This window comes from Delphinus delphis, chromosome 12 (genome assembly GCF_949987515.2).
Source record: "Delphinus delphis chromosome 12, mDelDel1.2, whole genome shotgun sequence".
Classification (NCBI taxonomy): Eukaryota; Metazoa; Chordata; class Mammalia; order Artiodactyla; family Delphinidae; genus Delphinus; species Delphinus delphis.
Window position 1 is genome coordinate 65,780,642 of NC_082694.2, and position 24,618 is coordinate 65,805,259.

Genomic DNA, 24,618 nt, shown 5'->3' on the forward strand with positions numbered 1-24,618 from the left:
CTTATCTCAGCTGCTTCAGTTTGAGGAACATTTCCCCCTTCAGGTAAAGGAAGGGAATGACTCTTCTCTGATCCTTTAGCTGCAAAGTCTGAGAAGTATCAGGACACAGTTCAGGGAAGATCAAGGGGAGACATCCTTCCTTAGCAGGCGAGGGACACCCAGACTTGTGATTTTCCATCTTTCCAGAACCTTCCAGCGTGCAGACTTCAAGAGCAAAAACAGAGAGAAAGGTCAACATGAAACAGAGTTTTGCAAACGAGTGTGTTGGCTGACCATCAAGGGTCATTCTAGTGGAGTGTGAGAGCTGAGTTGGGAACCAGACCGTCTGGTGTGACATCGAGACTCTGCTGCTTAGTGACTGTGACCTCACGGTCGTCTCCACGACGAGCGAGGAGGTCTCAGCGCACCTACCTCAGGGAATGATTGTGCAGATTTATAGCTCTTGGAAGAATACCTGAGACATAGGGTTCAATAAATGTTATCTATTATTACTATTGTGTAATGTGATTCAAGCAGGACTAAAATAAGACTTGGAGGAGCCCTAGTCTCAGACACTGAGGAATCTTTTTCAGGAAACATTTCAAAAATAAGCCTTGGCCCACCTCCACACTTCCTGGTCCTGGCTAGACTCTGCATTTGCCTTTTGAGAACATTCTCCCCTGCACACACACATGCACACACACGGGCACACAGCTGCCATCAGGGTAGTGCTTGGTACCAACTAACCCAGGTCCTGGCAGCATCCCAAGAGAAGCCTCTTTGCAGCTTCCTGAGAGCAGCTGATCTTTCTGGAGAAAAGGCGCTGCTACTTCCCTGTGGTTTCCACCAAACCTCAGTGTTCCACTCACTTCAAAGGGGCTGAGTTGTCTGGAAAAACACAGTGGTGCAGAACGGAGCCATGGTCATTTCTAGGAGGTCTAAATGTGGCCAGAGGCGTCTGCATTTGCCAGGTTAGTTGTGCGTTCCGAGCCCAGATTGCGCGTGGCAGCTTGGACAACAGAAGTGCGTGAGGAGATACACTGGGGCTAGAGACTGGCAAAATCATACCACGTCATAGCATCAGCAGCACCAAGAACAGAGCTGGAGCTGCTGCTTCCAGAGCAAAGCGTGGAGATGTCTTGTCTTCTGCGTTTAGTATCCGTGCTGTCTGAGGAGGGTGGACATAGGTGCATCATAATTTAGTGGGACAAACCCTTGAACTGTACTTTCAGATGCCATTTGGTGAATTAGTGCAGATCTGATCTGTGGAGTTGGGGAAAAGGGGAGATGCTGAGGGAGATTTTCTTAAAGTTTAATTTTACGATTTATAACGCTTTTAATGATTCTGAGGTTGTGGCCTTTTTGATTGTTTAAACACCCTTTCTTTTATGAAATAACAATGATGCTAGATGATGAGAGTTTTAAAATATAATTTTGCTGCAAAGGAAAATGTTGCAAACCTCGTAATCTTCTCTATATTTTTTTTAAATTTTATTTTACTCATATGAAAGAACCCAATATCTAGAAACTATTGTCTGACACTAATGTTGAAATTTTAAATTAGATTATATATAAGCTAGGTTCAGTAATGACCTAGGACAACGATGTCTAATAGAAATAGATGTAAGCCATGGATGTAATTTAAATTTTTCTAATAGTCACATTTTAAAAAGTAAAATTTTTTTAAAGACCTTTTTTTATGTGGACCATTTTTTAAAGTCTTTATTGAATTTGTTACAATATTGCTTCTGTTTTTATGGTTTTTTGACCACGAGGCATGTGGGATACTAGCTCCCCAACCAGGAATTGAACCCATACCCCCTGCATTGGAAGGCGAAGCCTTAACCACTGGATCTCCAGGGAAGTCCCTAAAAATTAAAATATTTTAAGTGAAATCAGTTTTAATAATATGTATTATTTAACCCAATACACCCAAAATTATCATTTTGACATAAAATAAGGTAAAAAAATTACTGATGAGGTAGCTTGCGTTTTTTATCAGTCTGAAATCCTGCGTGTATTTCACGCTTCCAGCATATCTATTCTGATACATCTCAAATGCTCAGAAGCCACAGGTGGCTCATGGCTACCATATGGGACAGCACAGGTCTGGGAGAAAAGGGCATCTGAGTCATAGTCTGGCAGTCCTATCAGCTAGGATTCAGTCTCTCCCCACCCACGTGAGGAAGCATTGTTCATCGCTGGGACTTCAGTGAACAAGGGGAACATCCCAGCTTTTTAAACATAGCTGAGTTTTCAGTGCAACAGAGAATGCATCAGACCTGTCCACAGGCACCAGATGACTGTCCCAGAAGTTCTCCCAGGACAGCCTGAGCCCAAGGCTCCCCATTCTCCCCACATGGTACCATTCTCAGTTCGGGTGACTTGTTTGGACTCCTCTGTGTGACTGACCTTGGCACGTCACTCAGCTTACAGCTCTGCAGCTTCCATGTGCTGGTGCCACCTGTCACTTGGCAAGGGACGTTTTCTCCTCTGGCTTTGCCCCCATGGAAGCCTCACCTGCTTCCTCCCCCATTCACTCATCCACTCATTATTCAGATGTTTATCGTACCTATACTATGTTTAGTCGCTGTGCCAGGGACTGAGGTTATAACTACGAATAAGTCCTGGCCTTCATTGCAGCTAAGAGTCAGCAGAAGAGACGGAGAGTTCCCAATGCTTGGTAATAAACCACAGTGATGGGGTGAGTGCAGGGTCCTAGGGGGGTGCAATAGAAAAGACTTGGAGATCAAGAAATGCTTCCGAGGGGAAGTACCTTCCAAGCCAGGATTAGAAGAGGAAAAAATAGCCAGGCCTTGGAAGAGAGGAGAATGCCTTTCAGACACGTGGGAGGGAGGGCAGCGCCTGCTGAGGTCCAGAGGGGAAAGAACAGGTGAGGCAGAACGTGGCTGGAAGTTGGAGGATGTGAAGAGAGGAGTCACAGGTGAAGCCGGGTCACCGAGGATGGTAAGCGGTGATTAGGGGGTTCAACTTTATTTTGTGAGCAGTTGGACAGTGTTGAAACATGTTAAAAATTTGCAGTTTGGAATGATCATTCTAGCTGCAACATGCAGGAGAGACTGGAAGGGGATAAAGCCAGCTAGGAAGCGGCTGCAGTAATCCAGAAAAGACATGATGGGAAAAGAGAGAAACAGCCAGATTGAGAGATACGTAAGAAGGATTGATAGGATTAGGTTTAGGGAGGCTGGTGTCAGGGACGGAGAGGCAGGATTCGAGAATACCTCTTTGGTTTGGGCACATGGTAGATGGTGAGCTGGGGAACACGGAAGGGTCGGCAGGCTTGGGCGAGGTATGAGAGGCAGAGGGTGGCTGAAGAGGTCATCTCGTGGGGACATCCAAGAGAAGATGCTCATCAGATTAAGGTTAGGGTTGGGATCGTCAGCAAAACAGATGGGAAATTGAAGGCTTGGAAACAAGTAAAATAATCTAGAGGGAAGGAAGATTGAGGAGAGAATGGCTTAGGAGAGAATTTTCGAAAGGAGCACCAGAATTTCAGAGGAGGGAAAGAAAAGGAAAACCAAGAAACAGCCTAAGAAGAGGAGAACCATGCTAGGGTGATTCTGCCAAAGCCAACGGCAAAGATCCAAACATTTAATGAGATGTATGACCCTCAATATTAACTACTACGGAGATGACAAGCAAGGAAAAGACTGAAAATTTTCCGTTAGATTTAGCAACATAGAGAAGTAATGGGGACCTTGGTGGGAATATTTTGAGGGGGTAAAAGGGCACTGGAAAGCAGAGGTGGCCAGTAACCCCATGTGGACTGGGCCTGGGGCTTCTCTAAACCATCTGACAGGGCCCCCCAAGCCTGACTGCTTTAAGGAAGTAGCAAGTTCAATAGCCAAGAGCTAGGAGATCTTAGCTTGGCCACTGCCAAGAGGGTGAACGTGGCAGGTCCATTTGCTCACTGTTCTGGGCCTCAGTTTGCACATCTTTAAAAAAGGAGGGAGCTGGAAGCAATGCTTTTAAAACCTGTGTGTTACAAAATTCGGTTTTTGGTAGGATGTTAAGTGGTAGGCTTGATACAATATATATATCCTGTGAATATGTGAGTTCCCATGATATGTGAAGGATTTTAGGGCAGGGTTTGAGGTCAAAGCTTGGTAAACAGGATGCTAGTGTAAGTCTCAGAACCTTTAACATGTTAGTGTGCATGGGTGGATCACCAAAAAGTTAATCTAGTAGTTTTCCAGTATTTCTCATGTGCCAAACTTACTTGACTCTTGTAGACTTTATTCAGAGCGTGCGTAGGCTTCTGGAGATGCAGTCCAGCAGCTCACAATGTAGGGACTGACTAACCAGAGGAGCTCTGTGGTCCATTCCAGTCCAGTATTGCAGCAGCCCAGGAGTTTGTATGGAGCCAGAGAGGGAAAGATCTCCCAGCTACTCTGGGCTGCGAAAGAGCGGCAGAGACTGAGCCTTTGGCGGCCTCCAGACAACATGGCCCCTTACATCCTAGTGTACCGCTCTCCAGTTAGCTTTGCAGCATGTCAGCAAAGAACCCTTGGGGCATTGGTACATCGCCAGGAAGATGAGCTTGCGGAGCCTGCAATTAATAATGATGGTGGAAGTGCCCTAGAATTGTCAAGATGTAGGTTGTCTTAGAAATGTGATGCTACTGGAAGTAGGTGGCTAAGAAATCCAGAGGGTTCTCCGAGGAGCAAGAAGTGAACTGCAGACCCCGAGCTGGCCTGACAGATAGATTCAACCAAGAGCATGGCGATGGTTGGTACAGGGAATGCATTTGTTGGCCTAAATAGGCCCAGCCTGAGACCAAGGGCTGTGCCAAATGGCCTCGTGTTCATGGAGTGGAGGGATGTCTGTGTTACCGTCTAGGTCAGCCTTTCTTTACTGGACTTCTTCAAGTGAATCAAGCCTTAAAGCCCTATGACATCCATTATATGAGATGAATTAACTTCTCCTCTGTGCGTGTGGAAGGGTACTAGTTATGCACCGTCCACGGGAGAAGTGAGAAGAGAGTCTCTCAACAATTTTCTATGTGTTTGATTCATATTAAGAAGCCCTAAGGGAGCTGAATCTTTAAAGACTGGAACAAACCCCAAAGGTACCCCTGAAGAACTTCCCTCTGTACGTTGTGGCCATAGGAATCCTGTACCTAGCAACATCTTGATGCCAACAGAGCATGAATGAAGTGGGAGCTCTGGAGCTCTGCGCTGGGAGAATCGTGATGCCTTTGCATAGCTCTTCCACCAAGTACCCAAGAGAATTTACCTTTGACCCCAGGGCAGTGAGAAATCCTGGTGGACTCGGGTTTTCAGGAGCTAAGGGTACCTGTATTCATTGTCTGTTGCTGCATAACAAATTACCATGAAACTTAGTGGCTTAAAATAATGTTTATCATCTCACAGTTTCTGTGGGTCAGGAATTCAGGCATGGCCAAGATGGGTCCTTTCCTTCAGGGTCTCCCACAGGCAGTGTTCAAGGTGTCAGCTGGGGTTGCAGGCATCTCAGGGCACGTCTCAGGGGGGACTCTCTTCCAAGTTCACTGACATGGTTGTTGGCAGGATTCGGTCCCTCACAGGCTATGGACCAGAGGCTGCTTTCAGTGCTTTGCCATGTGGGGCTCCCCATTCATGGCAGCTTGCTTCAGCAAAACATACAAGCGAAAAAGATGGAAGTCACTGTCTTTTGTGACCTAATCACAAAAGTGACATCCCATCACTTTAGCTGTAGTCTGTTCCTTAGAAGCAAGACACGAGGTTTAGTCCACATTCAAGGCTAAGAGATTACACAAGGAGGTGGGTGCTGGGGGCCTTCATCTGCCCACCAAGAGCTCAACCAAGTTCCTAAGCAGTTCAATTCCCTGCCCTGGCCCCCTTATCCCCTTCCCAGGATACTAGAATTTAATAACATGCTCAGCAGGGACTTCCCTGACAGTCCAGTGGTTAAGACTTCACCTTCCAGTGCAGGGGGTGCGGGTTTGATCCCTGGTCGGGGAGCTAAGATCCCACGTGCCTTGCGGCCAAAAAACCAAAACATAAAACAGAAGCAAATTCAATAAAGACATTAAAAAAAATGGTCCACATCAAAAAACAATCTTTAAAAAAAAAAGTAACATGCTCAGCAATTCAAAATGTGGCCGTGTCATGGAATAGCAGATCTCACTGTTATCTTAAGTGTCTTTTATGAGACGCAGGATTTCCATAACGCTAAGTGAGGGTGACTTGAGGCAAGAAGTAGGAGCAGTATATGTTCATGTGGATGAACCAATTAATCTGCATGTGAAATCCCAGTGAAGTTGACACGAACTAAAAATTTCATGCCTTACAGTGTATAGTGTCGCCCATGAAATGAGATTAAAAGGAATTTCTGGTTTTACAGCTGTCATACTTTTTATACTGCTCGTGTTTTTCTCCTCTAAAGAGTCAAGTTTGAGCCTAGAGGTCAATTATAGATTTGGCGTTTTATAGTTTTCGGTCATCTTCCTTTTCCGCATAGCTGAGAGCAGGCTTCCTTGCACAGAACTGAGCTGGGAAATGTATTAGGTATTCTTGGTCCCTGTCCTGAGGGAGCTGACGCTCTGGAAAGGTCACTGGGCCAAGAGCTTTTCCCCTCTCGTCCTTTCTTCCTCACACACGTCAGCTTTGGGGGGGGTGTTGGTGGCAGGAAAATGGGGAGGAGATGTGGTCTCCCTGGGACCTCTTCTGGGCTATAGTGGAGGACACAGGGGGACAGAGACGGAAACGGGGACCAAGGAAAGGCTGTGCCACCCACCTGCAGGGAATCCAGGTGGTCACTGCCTTGGGGACAGTGTTCTCCCAGGAAACTAGCCCTACGTACCCCCGCTTCACAGCTTATGCCTGTTTCCCTTGGCCTTTGCAGCTGTAGAGTTCAGGCAAATGGCACACGTGGAGAAGATAACCCCTTCGTTTTCTGTCTGGTCTGGCCTCTGGAGCGAGCTCTGGACCTGCAGGAATCGGAGGGACAAACTGTAGCTTTCTGCTTAAAAACAGGTTCACGTGCCTCCCAGGGCCTCGTTGAAATCACCCTGTGCCCACCCTTTCAGGCTCCATCTGGGCGTAAGTGGGAGCCCCTGTTAGGATGTTCCTGTGGCGGCTCAGCCAGCAGTGTCCCAGTCTTGCTGTCACTACCCCAGAACGGCAGGCAGCCTGTCCCTGCCTGCTGGGTTCTAGAGCTCGGTAGAAGCTGCTCCTTGGGGATGGTGATCGAGCGTGAGCCCAGGGGTCCACATGGTGTGCAGGGCCCATAATACACCTAGGGGACAGACGGCAGCTAGGGATACCCTGATGCCTGGAATGGTGCTGGCACGGAGAGGTGGTGGCTTGGTGACAAGGATATGCAGCAGGCCTGGGCCCACTAGCTGCAGTGAGTTACTTAACCTCCCTGCGCCTCATTCTCCTCCTGAGTGAATCCATTAAACAGTGCACCCTCCCACAGGGCTATCTGTGAACCTTAAATATGCGAGGTGCTCAGGACAGTGCCTGGCAGCAGGGGTCACTAAGTAGTCGTTTAAAAACAATAAATGCTGGAGAGGGTGTGGAGAAAAGGGAACCCTCTTGCACTGTTGGTGGGAATGTAAATTGATACAGCCACTATGGAGAACAGCATGGAGGTTCCTTAAAAAACTAAAAATAGAATTACCATACGACCCAGCAATCCCACTACTGGGCATATACCCTGAGAAAACCATAATTCAATAAGAGTCATGTACCACAATGTTCACTGCAGCTCTATTTACAATAGCCAGGACATGGAAGCAACCTAAGTATCCATCGACAGATGAATGGATAAAGAAGATGTGGCACATATATACAATGGCATATTACTCAGCCATAAAAAGAAACGAAATTGAGTTATTTGTAGTCAGGTGGGTGGACCTAGAGTCTGTCTTAGAGTGAAGTAAATCAGAAAGAGAAAAACAAATACCATATGCTAATACATATATATGGAATCTAAGAAAAAAAAAACGGTCATGAAGAACCTAGGGGCAAGATGGGAATAAAGACACAGACTTACTAGAGAATGGACTTGAGGATATGGAGAGGGGGAAGGGTAAGCTGTGACAAAGTGAGAGAGTGGCATGGACATATATACACTACCAAACGTAAAATAGATAGCTAGTGGGAAGCAGCTGCATAGCACAGGGAGATCAGCTCGGTGCTTTGTGACCACCTAGAGGGGTGGGATAGGGAGGGTGGGAGGGAGGGAGAGGCAAGAGGGAAGAGATATGGGAACATGTGTATGTGTGTAACTGATTCACTTTGTTATAAAGCGGAAACTAACACACCATTGCAAAGCAATTATACTCCAATAACGATGTTAAAAAAAAAAAAACCTACCCTGAGGTAGATAATTTCATCCAGGAAGTCACTGCCCAGCTCCCAAGTGGCAAAGGGTTGGCCCAGTGTGTCCCACCCCAGGCCTGGTTTCCACTGTGTCATGCTGCATATTTGTGTGACCTTTCCCCTTTCTCTAACTGCCCTCAGCCTCCCCTCTGGGGTGCCAGACCCCCGCTTCGAGAGTTTGCCTCCTAGACACAGAGCCATTGTCAGTTCTGGACATTTTAGTGATAATAATTATTATGCTGTACTCTCTGCTGCAAAGTTACTGGGTCTGCCTCTCCATCACTCCCTCCTGTTTTCACACTCGAGAATAAAATCCCAAATGTTTCTAATTTTTTTTTTTGCGGTACACGGGCCTCTCACTGTTGTGTCCTCTCCCGTTGCGGAGCACAGGCCCCAGACGCGCAGGCTCAGCGGCCATGGCTCATGGGCCCAGCCGCTCCGCGGCATGTGGGATCTTCCCGGACCGGGGCACGAACCCGCGTCCCCTGCATCGGCAGGCGGACTCTCAACCACTGAGCCACCAGGGAAGCCCCCAAATGTTTCTGATTTATGACCTCATCTTTTCTCCCTGCTGCCCAGTGCTAAAATGGGGCTGGTGATCATCATAACACTCTGTTTACGGGCTGCTGCCAGTTTAATGAGCTTGTGCAATAAAATAAAAGGCATGTGCACAGCATTGCAGCTCTGTGATAACTGACAGCCATCCTCACTTGGGGTGTTTCTAAATCCCCGCTTGGCACCTGTTCAGGTGCAGGGATGAGGCGGGCTAGGCAGCAGAGCAGCGATTGGCTGGTGGAGAGATGGAAAGAGATGGAAGAGGAAGCTCTGACCCCGTGCCAGGCGTTAGCATCTCAGAACACCTCTCTGGAAGCGTCCTCAGCCAGTAAATGACACTGAACGCTCAGGAAATGGATGCTTAGGAAGCACTGTGAGACCCACCTGAACTTGGAGAAATTAAGTCAGTTGAATCTTTCTTTAAAAAATGAAAAGTCAAAAAGGAAACTACGGGTGGAGAATCAGCTCAGAGGAGCGCGCGTTATGCAGGAGCTGCTGTGGCGATCAGGACAGCAGCCCAGGGCTGGCATCTGTCTCTGCACGCAGCGGTGGTCCCGCCCTTCCTCCTGGTTGCACCCTCACACCCATCTTTCCTGCTCGCTAGCTCTTCTCTCCAGTAAAACCCCTGAATCTTTAATAAATTATAAACATGTTTCTCGTCCATCTGCCGGAGCCAGATCTCAGTGTTGGCAGCTTTTTCCATTTCCCTGGTGCCCCTGATAGATCTTGCCGTTTGATGAATCTTTTAGATCCTCTCACAGGAAGCCCACGCACATTCTGAGTCCCCACAGTGGCCTGTTTTAAGGATTTTTCCTGGCCCCTTGGCCTTGTTGCTGCCAGTGCCCAGGGCTCGCGTCCAAGCGGGACTGCAGCCCCCCTGGGCCTTGAAGGGCAGGTGGCTCATGCGCAGGGCTTGGGGAGGTGGGCCCTGTCCCCTCGGGCTCCTGTGCCTTAACCAGGTTGAGTTCACAGTGGATGCTAGGGACAACTACCACATTAGAAGTCACGGAACCTGGACGCAGCTCATCTCGGCCGCTCACCAGGTGTGTGAGCTTGAGTGAGATCCTGAGCCGCAGTTGCTCTCATCTGTGGAGTAGAGGTTCTCAGAGGCTGCTGTGAGGGTCCGAGGAGACGGAGGATGAGTCCAGGCACCATGAGCTGAGAGCAGGGGCAGGAGGAAGACAGTGCTGAGTGCCGGGAGCCGGGATGCCCGTTCCTCAGAGCTGTGATGCACCGCCTCCTGCTGGCCTGCCCTCCCTTGGGCCTGTGCACACAGGAGGCGCTTATGGGATTTCTGCCCAGCCTCGAGGAAGAGCCCCTGTCCTTTATCCTGCAGGAGCAGGAGGCTGGAGGGGGCTGAGCCCCGGGAGCAAAGCAGCCCGGCCGCCAATGGACGCCTGTTGGGCCAAGTTCCACCCACTTTAGGAGGTTGGACTAGGTCCTCTCCAAGCCCCTTCCTGCCTTGGCTGAGCTCTGAGCTTGTAGTTCTTGTCCAAAAGCACTGAACATTGCCTGGAGGCAATATTATTATTACAGTAATATTTACCACAATGCAATAATATTACTCACCACCATTGACTCAGCAGCTATGAAACACCACGTGTTTTGCCTGTATTCTCTGCAATCTCCACAGACAAGCCTGAAAGGGAGGTATTTGTCCTCAGTTTACAGGTGACGACACTGAGGCTCAGAGAAGGTAAAGGACGTGCCCAGGGGCACACAGCCAGTTTTCAGCAGATCCAGGATTCACACTGACGTCACAGCCCAGGTTCCTTTCTCTAACACTGATGTTCTCTTTGCTCTCTTTACCGCCTCTTGCCTCCCAGTGCCCCTTACCCGCTGTCAGACAGGGCAGAACCACTCACTAAGGACGCCTTTCCAGCCTGTGCAAGATCTGGCTCCACCCAGCGGGAGGAGGAGTCTGCAGATTTAAACGTCATGTTAAAAATAATGATAGGGCTTCCCCGGTGGCGCAGTGGTTGAGAGTCCGCCTGCCGATGCAGGGTACACGGGTTCGTGCCCCGGTCCGGGAGGATCCCACATGCCGCGGAGCGGCTGGGCCCGTGAGCCATGGCCGCTAAGCCTGCGCGTCCGGAGCCTGTGCTCCGCAAACGGGAGAGGCCACAGCAGTGAGAGGCCTGCGTACCGCAAAAAGAAAAATAATAATAATAGTAATGATAGTCACTATTTGTCAAGCATCTATCATTACCTAACATATTAATAATTTAGGGGGAAAAATCTACAAGTTAAAAGTTGTTGTCTCCACTCTCCAGGTGAAGATACTGAGCCTTAGAAAAGTAAATGTGGATGTCCAGCCACACAGTTGAGCCTCCGCTGCAGAACGGCCTTCACAGCCTTTCGTTCAAATCAACCATGCTTATTGCGCGTCAGCTATGATCAAAGCTTCTGGTTACTGATGCTCTGGGAACCTTTAGCAGGAGAGCCTTGGGCCCAAGCTCTGTTTCACAGATGAGCAGACAGCAGCCTGCAGAGGTGGCTGGTTTACCCACCGTCTCGCAGCTGGTCAGTGGTATCCAGACCCCTGGGCCAGTATTCTGCCAACTGCCTCACTGGGCATCCGGCCCGCAGGTCCAGAACCGTGCTGTGACGGGGATGCTGTACCCTGTGTGTGTCCATCTGTCCCTATCTCACCCTGTGAGATCCAGCACCTCCTCCTCCATGAAGCCTTCTTCACATTCACCCCACCCCTGCCCCATCCCCGGGCAGAGGTCCGCTTCCCTCTGCTCTCCCAGCGCCACATGCATGCTGCTGCGTCGCTGTGCGACTATACACCTGCCTCCCAGCTGGATGCCTCCAAGGCAGGAAAAGGAGCCCCGTCCCCAAAAGCTCTCTAAGCGGGTAACTCCCAGCACCTCCTGCACCAACGTGCCCCCGAATAGCTTACCTCATAAAAGCTGGGATTTGGGATCCCATCACCGCCCGGGGTGTGGAATGGGATGCCGTCTCCAGCGCAGTGCCCAGGCCTGACCCTCAGCGCAGCCCTGGCAGCACGGCCTTCTCAGTCATCACGCTCGTCTGTCTTCTCTCCCGTCTCTGATGGAGGCAGGGAGGTTCTGCTAAGCTCTCTGTTTATCACCTTCCTATAAGGAGACAGATGATTATCCTTCCACTCCCTGACATCCCCCTCATTCCTCTTGGTGCTGACAGTGCTCACTGCCGCCTGCCCCTCTGCCTGGGTCCCTCCCAGCCCCTCCTTGCCCGCCATGGACCCTGCAGCACACCAGTCGAGGGACCCCCCCCCCGCCCCAAGTCCACCTCTGCCAGCCCCCTGCCCTCCTCCCTCCCCACTGCTCCCAGCTTAGACTCAGGTCTGAATCCAAAGGTAGGCAAGTCCAAGGCCTCTTCTCACTAGGGGCCATTTCAAGGCATTTTCCTCCTCTTTTATAATGGTTATTTAATGAACAACAAATCACCCCCAAACTTTAGTGGCTTAAAACAACAGGAATCATTGATCGTCCTTATGGTCTCTGTGAGGTAGGAATTCAGAGCATCTTGGCTGGGCGGTTCAGGCTTGGAGCTGCTAGAGCTGCCATCATCTGAAGGCTTGACTAGAGCTGGTGGACTCACTTCCAGGGGAGCTCGTTCCTGTGTCTGGCAAGTTGGTGCCGGCGGTGCGCAGGAGACCTCAGTTCCAACACACGTCAGCATCACTCCACAGGACTGCTTGGGTGTCCTCACAGCATGGCAGCTGGCTTTCCTCCAAGTGGCCAAGGCAGAGTCTTCGGTGCTTTTATGATTTAGCCTTAGAAGTCACACACTGTCACTTCCATCATTTTCTGTTAATCCTATAAGCTAGCCCTGATTCAGTGAGGGACAGAACTATATACCTCCCCTTTTAAAAGCATAAAAGGCTAAGTCATCAGCTGACCTAGGAATGCATTTCCTGAATTTCTTTCTCTCTTTCTCCATGAATGGGCATCTGATATACTTATCTCTTGTTCTAGGGACATGGAGATAGACAAGGGTCCTTCCCTAGAGGAGCTCATAGTCAAGTGGGGGAGATAGTCCATCTTGAGAAATGCCAGGAGAGAGATATGTACAAAATTATGGGAGCACAAAGCACAGGTCATTACCTATCTGGGGGAGTATGGAACGCCTTTGCAGACAAGAGGTATTTGCTCTGGGTCTTGAAGGATGAGTAGGAGTTCAACAGGTGGCGAAAAGAGAAAGGACACTGCTCCATGCAGAGGTAATAGTGAGAGCAGTGGCAGAAAGCTATGGCAGCATATGAAGTTGCAATTGTGGAAGGTCTTGAAGGCTGTGATAGGGAGTTTGGACTTTCTTTATCAGGAGCCACTGAAGGCTTCAGGCCAGAGGAACACCTGGGCAGAGCTTTGTGGTAGACTGGACATGACTGGCAGGGGCAGAGGGTGGAGGCAAGATGACTGGTCAGGAGACTGCTGCAGGAATCCCCCAGAGGAGTAAAGACTCTCTGAGCTGGGCCCATGGGGACTAGAAAGGAGAGGTGGGTTCAGGGGGTGGGGATTAATTAGGAGGTGGAGCTGACGTGATGTGGTGAGACGTTGTCTCTGTGGGGGGAGCACAGGCAGGTCTGAAGGTCATGACCAGCCTTTCCACTGTCTCTTCCCCTGGGGCCTTCCTTTCCCAATTCTTGGCTCCTTGTGGCTGACCCATCCCAGTCTGTGCTCAGGTCCTGAGCACAACAGCCCTGCCTTGTCTGTGTAAGTCCTCTTATTTTAGGGTTTGCTCTTGTAGGAAAAAGTGTTCAGAATTATTAGGGAGGCCAAACGGACGTCATGCCCATGGGCCTAGGATTGAGGTTCTTAAGTGTTTCAGGCCACAGACCTCTTTGAGAATCTACTGAAAGCTATGAACCATCTTCCCAGGGAAGAGAATAAAAACACATTTGTGTTACAAGTTTGCAAACAATGTCAGAGGGCTCACAGCCCCCTTGAAGTCCATCCTTGGGTCTCTGGATCCCAAGTTAAAAGCCCCAAGAAAGCCCCAGGCCTAGGAAGAAAGTAGAAAATGAGGAGAGGAAATGTTTGACTCACCAAACATCTGTTATTTACTTCCTCGTTTAATACCCCTGGAACAGCGAGAAACAGGAGGCAGTGTTTACCCAGGATCGCCCCTGGTGGCCCCAGCCTCACTTGGTGGGTTTATTTCCATTATTATAGTAATTTTCGGGCTGCGGGCTACAATTTTCACTTGCAGTGAGGTATCAACTTGGTATTACCCCGCATGTAATTGTCATACAAAATGATCCTGGACATGGGGAAGTGAATGCTTTTTCAAGATGGGGTTTTCCTACGAACGCTGGGTTTTAGGGCTCTGCCTCTTTAAATATGCCAGATTTCGGTGTGTGTGGCCGGAAGTCAGGGGTCAGCGTGGTGTGGTGGGCTGGAGCTGCTGGCCCAGAACACAGGGAGGCCTTGGCAGGCTGGGAGGGACACAGACTGGGCAGCAGAGCCCAAGGCTCGGGGGTGGGCTTATGTGGCTACCAGGAACTATGTGCTGTAACCCAGGCACGCGGCAAATCCCACATTTATGTTCTGTATGTCAACTTAATTCGACTCCAGGCCCAAGTTTCCCCGAGGTGGTGGGAGATTCAGCTCTAATCATTCTCGGAGCTTCCTGGGCTCCCCCGTAGGGCCAGGTGAGGCCCTGGGGTCTTACACAGTGCTGTGCAGCTGGAGGGGGCCCCACCAGACACCAGGCATCTGTCCATGCCAGTGATGCCCTTGGTTCCAGCCCTTGAGATCTGCTTTGTCTCTAAAGGTCTTCTTGTCCCGCTGCCTTGCCTTCCCCAGATGCACCCTGCTGGGGTACTGCACGGACCTCCCTCCCACCAGCATCATCATCACCTTCCACAACGAGGCCCGCTCCACCCTGCTCAGAACCATCCGCAGGTAAGAGCTTTCCCGTGTGTCAGCCTTCCAGGCTGGCACTTGGCGAGGGCATGTCTGCCCGCGTGGGGAGGGGGACCAGTTCAAGTGTTTCTAAGTACCTGCCAGGCACTGTTCAGCACACTCCACATGTATCCGCTAGTAGTCACTCCTCACGCTCCTATGAGGGCGGCTATTATCCCATTATACAGGAGGAAAGATAGAGGCCTGAGGCATCGGGTTACTTATAGAAGGTCACTGGAAGTCATAGAGGACTTGGTCCCAGAGCACTTGCCCTTAACCACTGCGTAGACTGCCTCTAGAACATGAGTTCTCATTTTCACAGATGATGAGGAAGCTGGGGCTCTAAGGCTGAGTACATCCTCCACCCCCAGCATCAGTCTGGGATTAGAACTGGGGTCTGCCAAAAGCATCCAAGAGAGACTCCTGCCTTCCAGGCTGACCTCTTCTCTTCCTTGGAGGAGTCTTCTGATGCCACGCACCTCCATCCCCCTCAACACATGCTCGCGCGCGCGCACACACACACGCGCACACACACACACGCGCGCACGCACGCACACACACACACACACACACACACACACACACACACACACACACACCATGAGGGCCTTCTTCTGGGCTGCTTCTCTGCACATCTCTACTCTAGCACTTAATGCATTTTTCCCAGATGTGATCCTCAATGAACTCCTGACGGGTAAGGCCTGTATCTTATTCGTGTCTTACCTCACCTCCCTGTGGCATAATAATTAGTCCTACGGCATAGAGCTGCTTTGGTTAATTCAGGTAAAGGGACTGAGACTGTGCTGGCACAGAGCAGCCATCCCTGTGTCTGCACAGCTAGTGAGCTCTGAAAAGAAAAGAGGCTCTGGGGTACCTAAAAAGGCACCACACTTGGAGTCTGAAGACCTGGGTCAAGTCCCCACCCTACCACTTCCTTGCCTTGTGACCTTGGATAGGTCATTAGCCACATCTGGAAAGATGGTGATAGAAAGGTCTTTCATGTTTCAAGTTCTGTCACATTTCCCACAAGAAGACATTACCCTGGGACATTTGGGGGCCATTATAATGTGGGGACCCCAGGTCCCCCATGCTTTCCTTACACTACGTTTATGTTCTCAGGGGCACTTCAGCTGCTGCCCTCAGACTCACCCGTCTCAGCTCTAAGACTTATTTCTCGTTCTCTTCCTGCTGCTTCTCCGTCTCTTTATAACAGTAATGATGGTACTTTATGATAATAATACTAACATGTTAAACGTATGCTGAGCTTTATGGTCCACAGAACACATTTTTTTTTTTTGCGGTACGCGGGCCTCTCACTGTTGTGGCCTCTCCCGTTGCGGAGCACAGGCTCCAGACGTGCAGGCTCAGGGGCCATGGCTCACAGGCCCAGCCGCTCCGCGGCATGTGGGATCTTCCAGGACCGGGGCACGAACCCGTGTCCCCTGCATCGGCAGGCGGACTCTCAACCACTGCACCACCAGGGAAGCCCCACAGAACACATTTTCTCTCTCACTTCAGTTGGAGCCCCATCGAACCTTGTGAAGTCCAGGTGCACGTAGGGAACGGAGGCCAAGTCCACAGAGCTGGGAAGCACAGGAGCCAGGATTCGGGTTTCTGACTTCCTGGGTGGAAGTGGGGAGCAGTAGGGGTGCAGCCCCAGCGCCTCTGTCTGCCGGCCTGACGGAGGGCTTCCCCCGAGGCCCTGGTGCCCTGCACTCTGCAGGGGGCTTGGGGCCCATCAACACGATGCTCTTCAGAAGGCGCCATGAAGTACCAGACTGTACCCCCAATTCTGCTGGGCGCTTTGCTGAGAGAGCTCAGGACCTCTTTCCTGCCTCTCAGGAACTTCAGTGTGAGCCAGGCCCCTGGCTCAGACCCAAGTGTGTTGCATGAAAACATCAGAATTAGGGCCCAAGAGCCAGGTATGACCAGACGGGCATTAACATCATTAGCAGGCAGGGCGGAAGTGAATTTTAGGGGTGGAGGCAAAAAGATTACTTCTAGGAAATTCCGTGGCCAGGTGTCCTTTGCCTTGGGAATCCGTACCTCCCTTTTACTCCCTATCCTGTTGCACAAATAAATCGCTAGCCACTGAGAGAGAATTGAATGAAGAGCACTTCCTATCTCACTTTTGTTGATGAAGGGATCTTTTCTAAGGCGTCTTTTCATCTTTAACTTTCTAGAATTCTCATGGCTTTGCTGCCAGGCTCTGGCAAGGGAAGGATGCTCGAGGAACTGGGAAGGACCGAGTTGCCCTCTCGTCCCTGCCATGCAGTGCCTGGCCAGGCCTTGGTCCCTCTGCCCATCCCTGCCCAAGCTCCTGCATTAGCCGGGGATGGGGGGTGGGGGAAGGCACACATGGGGGCGCTCAGAGCCAGGCAGAGGCATGATGTAGTGGGTGATGGGGGGAGAGAGAGAGAGTCACAGCCTTGATGAGTTCGGGGACTTTTCTCACTTAAGGACTGAGAAAAGCCCTGAAGAATGGTTTATCTTGACTGGTGTTGCCACGAGACCCCGTGCATATGTGAGACCCAGGGCCGCCCCCTTCTTCTGGAGCGCCCTCCAGCCCCCTGCCTCCCAGGGGGGCTCCGGACCATGCTGACTGGCCAGTTTGTAGCTTGAATCTCCTTGCTGTGGCTTTTGGTAATAGCCTAGATTTAGAGGAGAAGTCTCTCAGATTCAGGTGGTTAAGAGATTGGACCCTGGGGCCAGATTTGCCCACTCTGCCCTTACCAGCCGTGTGACCTTGGGCACCTCCTTCACCTCTCTGCCTCAGTTTCCTTTTCTGCCAAACAAGGAATACTGGTAATAACTGCCTCACCTGATTGTGGAGAGGAGTGAATGACTTCAGGTAGGTGAAGGCCTTGGAACAGTGCCCGGCACAGTGAGCCTGGGTAGGCAGCAGGGTTCTGAGGCTGTGGCTCTCAAGCTTGAGCAGACATCAGAATCCCCTGGAGGGCTCGTTAAAACGTGGTTTCTTGGGCCCCATCCCCACGTATTCCAGCTCAGTAGGTCTAGAGTGGGGCCCAAGGTTTTGCATTTCTAACAGGTCCCCAGGTGATACTGATGCTGCTGGTTCTGGGATCACACGTTGAGAACCGGTATCGCCATCATTGTCAGTCCTCAGATTCCGGGAGCAGCTGCTGGGCACCAGGCAGGGTGCTAAGCTCCTTTTCTGTGGCGAGGCAGTGTGCTGACAGTTCAGTACTTCCTGAAGCTCTCCGGTTAGTGAATGGCAGATCCGCAGACACAGCACTCGAACCCAAGTCGGTCTGGCTCCAGAACAACTAAACTCAACTGTCAACCGGCCCCAGGTCTTCATTCAACTGGTAGTTGTGGAACGTCTGATAAACGCTGCCTGCCTGTAGCCCCGTGCAGTTCTCAAAGCAATTTCAAATACATTTCCTCATTTCACACACACAATAGCCTGTGGAGTAGGTCAAGTAGTAACATCACCTGCCTTTGCAAGGAAGCTGTAATTACAGATGGAAATGAAGGCTGGGACCTTCCCGGTGTCTTGCTCAGGATCGCATAGTAGTGGATGGTAGAGGCTGCCTGGCCTCCCACGCTGCTGTACCTGCCATCTCTCAGGGGGTTCCGGGGGGCCCCATGGTTAGGGCGCGGCGGGCAGAAGGTGTAGACGCTGCTGGCAGCCGCCCTGTGGCAGAGAGCGAGCTGTGGGTAGGAGACTCAGGATAATTCCCAGGACGAGTGTGACCCCCGATGCTCCCATGAGGCGAGCACTCACTCCCCTGCTAGGCTGTGAAAAGAAAGGGCTCAGAACAGTGCAGTGGGGGTGAAGCAAGGAAAAAGCCGGGCCCTGGAGGAAAGGGAGGGTCGGCTTGGCTGTAGAGGGACTGGTGAGCTGTCCTGGCGGAGAACTGGTGAGACCAAAGGAGGGAGATGGAAGCCACCAGGGTCCAGGGGATGAAGGTGGGGTGTGCAGAAGAGAGGACCCAGGGGGACCATCTGGGCCGAGCCAGGTCCCCTGGGCTGGACTTGACCTGTCTCCTTCTCCAGCCACCCCAGGCACCCAGACCACCTGCCCATCTCAGGCCCTCCCAGCCCCGAGTCACTTTTTCGGTGCCCCTACCATCACTCCAATTGCTCTGTTTAGAGGAGCAAAAACCAGCCAGGTGTCACTAGGAAATGGTGTAATTAGCACTTACCGCTGACGATTTCATTCTTTTTTTTTTTTTTTCCTTTTTTAAACCCTGGACATTTTTCATTCGCTAATCATCTCTCAGTTCAACCAGCACAGAGCTGCACGCGATTTACCTTTTGATGTTCACAGAAGACAACTCTTGAATTTCAAAGAGCCGGCAGGGATTTGGGGAGATCGCGTGCAGAAGCTACAGCCATAATCAAACCTCATTAGAGGGTATTCTTCCAGCAACTTTTCCCTCTCTCTCAGCCTCGCTCTCCCCATCCCACTCTGATTAGAGGGCTGGTTGTTGGGTTTGGTGTGTTTCCTTTCGGATGATCGTGGCGAGGGTTCCCTCCCACCACCTCCTGCCTGCCCTGTCCCCACCTCCCAACAGCGGGCTCAGGGCTTGGGGTTGGGGTTCCTCTCTCCCCCTCACACTAGTTGCCATGGTGAGAACTACAGTTTCATGAATAAAGGTAGCTCCAGGCGCAGTTCTCCTGGAAAGTCTCTGCATCCTGCTTAGAAAGGACAGCTCACCAGAAACAGGGCTCCGGTGCACACACGCCTCCGCCAGCGCCCATCTGAACCCCGTCCTCAATACACGCAGGGCGCTGGGTGCCCCACGGTGGGTGGTGTGGCCCGGGAATGTTTCTGAGGAACCGTGCAGTTTGGCATGTTCAGGAGAAGCAGGATCCAGCCACCTCAGGCCTGAAACCCAGAATGAACCCAGAAACCTAACCTTGACCTGTGGGTACAGATCCACAGCACAGGAGAGGAAATGAAGTCAATTCAAAAGTCACCACTGATGCACAGAACAGTAATAATTGCTACACTTTTTATCACTGTTACCAGCAGACACTGTGCTAAATGTTTTAGAAACATTCTCCTTTAATTCTCCCAACAGCCCTGTGAGTGATAGGTGCTATTATTATCCCTGTTATACAGATGGGAATACTTTACTGCACAGAGCAGTAAAGTAACCTGCCCAAGATTACACAGCCTGTAGTAAGTAGCTCCTGGACCACAAGCTTCTCACAGAGCTCACATCTCCTTTGATCCTCATCATACACCCAGCGCCCAGCACATAGTAGGTGTGCACTAAATGGAGTGAATGGTCATGGGCCAAGGCACAGCTGGACTCTGGCAGTACAGACAGTAGCTTGATAAGGCCTCTGCCGCCGGGGAGGTGGCCATTTTGATGGGCCAACAAAACCAGCCCTTGGAGTCAGGCTGGCGTGAGAGCCGCAGGAAGCTTCAGATACAAACAGCTGAGGGACCCCAGAGGAGGAAGCAGTTCATTCTCACTAAGTGGCTTGGAAAGGCGCTAGGGAGGAAGTGACATTTGAATGGATCCTTGTGGCACAGGAGGGGCATTTCACGCTGTGGCAGCGGTAGGAGAACGGCCCTCGGTTGTAACCAGCAGGATGTCTCCAGATAAAGGCACTGGGCACGAGGAGGCTGGAAAGAGGGCTGGCTCCAGGTCGGGAAAAGCCGTGAAGAGCGTGCTGAGGGTTTGGGGTGTAGATTGTGGGGAGCCTTTTGTCAACCTATGCACTTGCATTAGTGAGGAAAGTCACACGATCGGAGGTCAGATCTATGCTTCAGAAAGCCCACTCTGGAGGTCACGGGAGGATGGCCTGACAGGTCGGGCTACTGAAACAAAACAGGCAGAAGAGGTTGGATCAGGTTGGAGGTATAAGAGGTGAAGGTGATCTGAGTGATACTTTTCAAGGAAAACCAGCACATCTTGGTCACTGGTGTGATGCAGGATTTCGGGGAGAGGGAGGGTCAATGAGGGTGGCACCGGATCTCTGGGTGCTATGTGGGTGGTGGTGACATTCACTAAGACACAGCAGAGTTGTGTCCCAGTGGCTCACAGTGAGCAGTGTGACTGGACAAAGTTTTTCGGTTGTTCTGAGTTTTATTCTTCAAATGCACTGGTGTCTATTTAAAGCTCAGGTTGAGGGCTTCCCTGGTGGCACCGTGGTTGAGAGTCCGCCTGCCGATGCACGGGACGCGGGTTCGTGCCCCGGTCCGGGAAGATCCCACATGCCGCGGAGTGGCTGGGCCCGTGAGCCATGACCACTGACCCTGCCTGTCCGGAGCCTGTGCTCCGCAATGGGAGAGGCCACAACGGTGAGAGGCCCACGTACCGCAAAAAAAATAAAAAATAAAGCTCAGGTTTATACATGTATTTGCCGCTGGAAGTCATAACGATCTTTCCTCTTTCAATCTCACAGCATATTAAACCGCACCCCTATGAATCTCCTCAAGGAAATCATATTAGTCGATGACTTCAGCAGTGACCGTAAGTACCATCGCTCTCCTGTGCTGTGGACACAGATGTCTGTTCCCAGCCCCTGTGTAACCAGCAGAGGTGAGCCCACTGCTTCCCTGGGGGTGGAAGAAGCCTGGGTTTACAGTAGGTTGGAAGACATTGAGTGTCCAGGCGGGGCTCAAGGAGTACATAAACCTTACATTTGAGAAACAATGTCTTGGGTTCTCTGCCATGAGTCTTTGAGGATCTAACCAGATCAATTCAGTAGATTCTTGATGGGTTTGGTGTGTGTATGCATGTGTGTCACTGCCCCCAACCTACGTTCCTGGACTTGAAGAGACCCCATACCTTCAAAGAGACCCCAAGCCCTGAAGCAGGGCCCATGACTAGAGATTCCTCACTCATAAACTCTGATAATCCATCAGCCTGAGCTGAGGCCACCTACCCTCTTCCTTTCATTCCCATGGCAGGACTCATGGGGAGGGGGGTTCAGTTTTGGGGACGTCCCATCACTTGGCCATGACACAGTGAGCAGCTGCCTTCCAACCTTTCAACCACTGGTCGTTACCATCCCCTAGTCATCCTGTCCAAGAACCTGGGTCCCACCCAAATTCACAGTCCAAGTCCACTTTCCCCGAGAAAAGCACGAGGGAGGTTTCAGACACCGGTGTGTTCAGTTTGACAATCAGGTACGATCATCGCAGAAGCACTGTTACACTTCAAGTACGGATATTGCTGGCTCCTCTTCCGAGAGCTGTCATCCCAGCCCCAGTACTGCTGCAGGCAGTCAGCCACATGCATGCAGAACCGCTTCTTCCCAGTGGCAAACCAGGGGAAGCAGGTGATGGCCGCTGGGGATAGCTCCGAGTCCCAGGAGAGTGGAGTCTCTCCCCACCAGCCCTGATGCCTGAAGCTGGGCGTCAGAGCCACTACCACACTGGGGTGTGCTGTAGGAAGGCTGGAAACCCACACCTCTGACACAGCCTCAGAACCTTGGAAGTCATGCACAAGTAGGTTGTGCACCAGATCCAGGGTAATCAGATCGGACCTGAGTTCTGAAATTCAGTGACCTGATCTCCCTTCCCTAGTGAGAAAGGGGTTGGAGCTGGGGAGACACTCGTCCTGCTGGGAGGTAGCTGGCACTGAGGCTGGAGACGGGAATGCTGCTGGATTCCCTTAGAAGCAGAATAGCTTAGTGGTTAGAGCATGGCCTCTGGAGCCAACTGCCTGGCTTCAAATCCGAGACCTGTCACTGACTCACTTACTAGCTGTGTGCCTTGGGCAAATTATTGACCTCTATGCACATCAGTTTCCTTGCCTATAAGATGGGGATAACGATGATATATATGGCTTACATAAGGATGAACGTGTTAACGTATTTGAAGTGCTTAGAACAGCGCCTGGCTCCGAGGAAGCTCCTCTAAGTCTTTGTGGTCACTCTGTAGAGTCCAGACCCAAGCAGAGAGGCTGAGGTTGGCCAACCAGTGAAGCAAAATCAAAACTTATGATGTGGAGTTCAGAGCCAAGGAGTGCTGGGGCAGGCAGGCATGCCAGGGCGACCCAGGGTGAATGCCTAGGATGGGTCTCTTGCCTATCCCAGCACATTTCCCTGCATGGTGGAGAGCTGAACGAGCTCTGGGTGACGGGATACACCGGATGGATCCCCTAACAAATAGGGTCTCCTGTATTGAGTCCATGAACTGAAAGGAAACTCCAAAATTTGTCTCATCCATTCTCCGGCCTCCCAGTGGCTTTTTATCAGGCCCCATGTAAGTGAATAGGACTCTGATCATGCTTTGAATGATCTATAAAAAAGCAGAAATGTCCCCAGGTGACCATGCCAAGATTTCCCATCTGGCAGTGTTCCAGCAAGTACGCAGGTGCCACTGTGTGACTGACCTGCTCCAAAGTGGCCCCCTTGTGGCCACGTTGTATTTTGCTAACTGTGGTCAGTCAGCCCCATCCAAAGCCCACAAACACCCTGGCTTCAAGGCAGGGCACCGTGGTTGGGGGCGGGGACGGCAGGCAGGGCTGCCGCTCACCTCCACCCCCAGGCGCTCAATCCACATGACCTCTTGTCTTTGCAGCCGAGGACTGCAGACAGCTCCTCAAGCTACCCAAGGTGAAATGCTTACGCAATAACGAGCGGCAAGGTGGGTCTGTGCTGCTGGGTGGGGCCGGGGTGGGGGTGGGGGTGGGATGCGTTTGGGCGCGTGTTCTGTGTGGTCCCAGACAATGGAGCGACGCTGGCGCCCACTCGGCCGATTGTCCCTCCTGCAGGTCTGGTGCGGTCCCGGATCCGGGGTGCCGATGTTGCCCAGGGCACCACCCTGACTTTTCTCGACAGCCACTGTGAGGTGAACAGGGACTGGCTCCAGCCCCTGCTGCACAGGGTCAAAGAGGTGAGCGAGGTGGGTTCCGTGCCCCCCACTTCCGTAAGCTCAGGACTTCACATGTGTCCTCAATCCCCTGGGGGGTGGGTGGGACAGATTGCTATCCCCATTTTATAGATGAAGAGAATGGGGGAGAGTGGCCTTCCCCGGGGTCGCCCAGCAGGCAGCGGTGGAACAAAGCCCAGGACCTCTTCTTTGCATCACACTGTCACCCACAGCAGGCCTGCAGGCGGGGCTGCCGATGGCTGGTACATGACACACGCAGCTTCCTGGCCAAGAGAACTGCCCAGAGCGATTTCTCCCAGATGTTAGAAAGTTCCAGAAAGGGAGTGCTGATGAGTGTCATTTGTGAAAAGGAGGCAGTGGAATTAACCAGGCCTCAAAATGCAAATCCTGAGGCTTCTGACTTATCTCCAGCCATGTGTCACCCTCCTCCAAAGGCCAAGGTGGGAGCCGGGGGTGGATGCTAAGAGACCTGAATTCCTTGCCACTGTCTGCCCTTAAATTACCCTAGAATTCTGTCTGCTTTCTCTCTCTGGGTCTCAGTTATTCCTCTTGAAATTTAAAAAAAAATTTTTTTAAATTTTCCCATCATTATTTTATATTCCCAAAAATCCATCCACCCCTCCCCTGCCTTGATCTGCAGAAAGCACTGCATGCTTAGATGCCAGTGTCTGTGACTAGCATTTATGCTGTTCATTTCCTCCCTGAGTTACTGTCTCCTGCAGCTGCTCTGTGAAGTCGGGTATTTTTAACATACCCATTTCACAGGTGAGGATCACAGGGAGAATCATATAATTGGGGCTGATATTTCCTACCTGGTACCACCAGCACCAGGGGCCTCATTGTTGCCTCAACAGCATCTCCCCTGTGCTGTGGTTATTTCCTTCTCGCTCTTGAAGGTGCTCCTTGACTCCTATTGCAAAATGTCGGTTTTCAGAGGATGAAGGAATTGAGATGTGTGAACCGCTCAGAGTACTGAGAAATCCTCACCAACTTTGTTCATCCATTGAGAGAACCT

General features: G+C 51.2%; 1 protein-coding gene across 1 annotated transcript in view; it reads left to right on the forward strand.

The window, feature by feature from the left end:
• GALNT14 (polypeptide N-acetylgalactosaminyltransferase 14) overlaps positions 1-24,618 on the forward strand; it is a 125,855-nt gene that overhangs the window by 51,764 nt on the left and 49,473 nt on the right. Inside the window, exons 3-6 of the mRNA XM_060026323.1 lie at positions 14,681-14,779; positions 21,167-21,234; positions 23,292-23,357; positions 23,485-23,606. Coding sequence (XP_059882306.1) covers positions 14,681-14,779; positions 21,167-21,234; positions 23,292-23,357; positions 23,485-23,606 — 355 coding nt within the window. The remainder of the gene's footprint in view (positions 1-14,680; positions 14,780-21,166; positions 21,235-23,291; positions 23,358-23,484; positions 23,607-24,618) is intronic.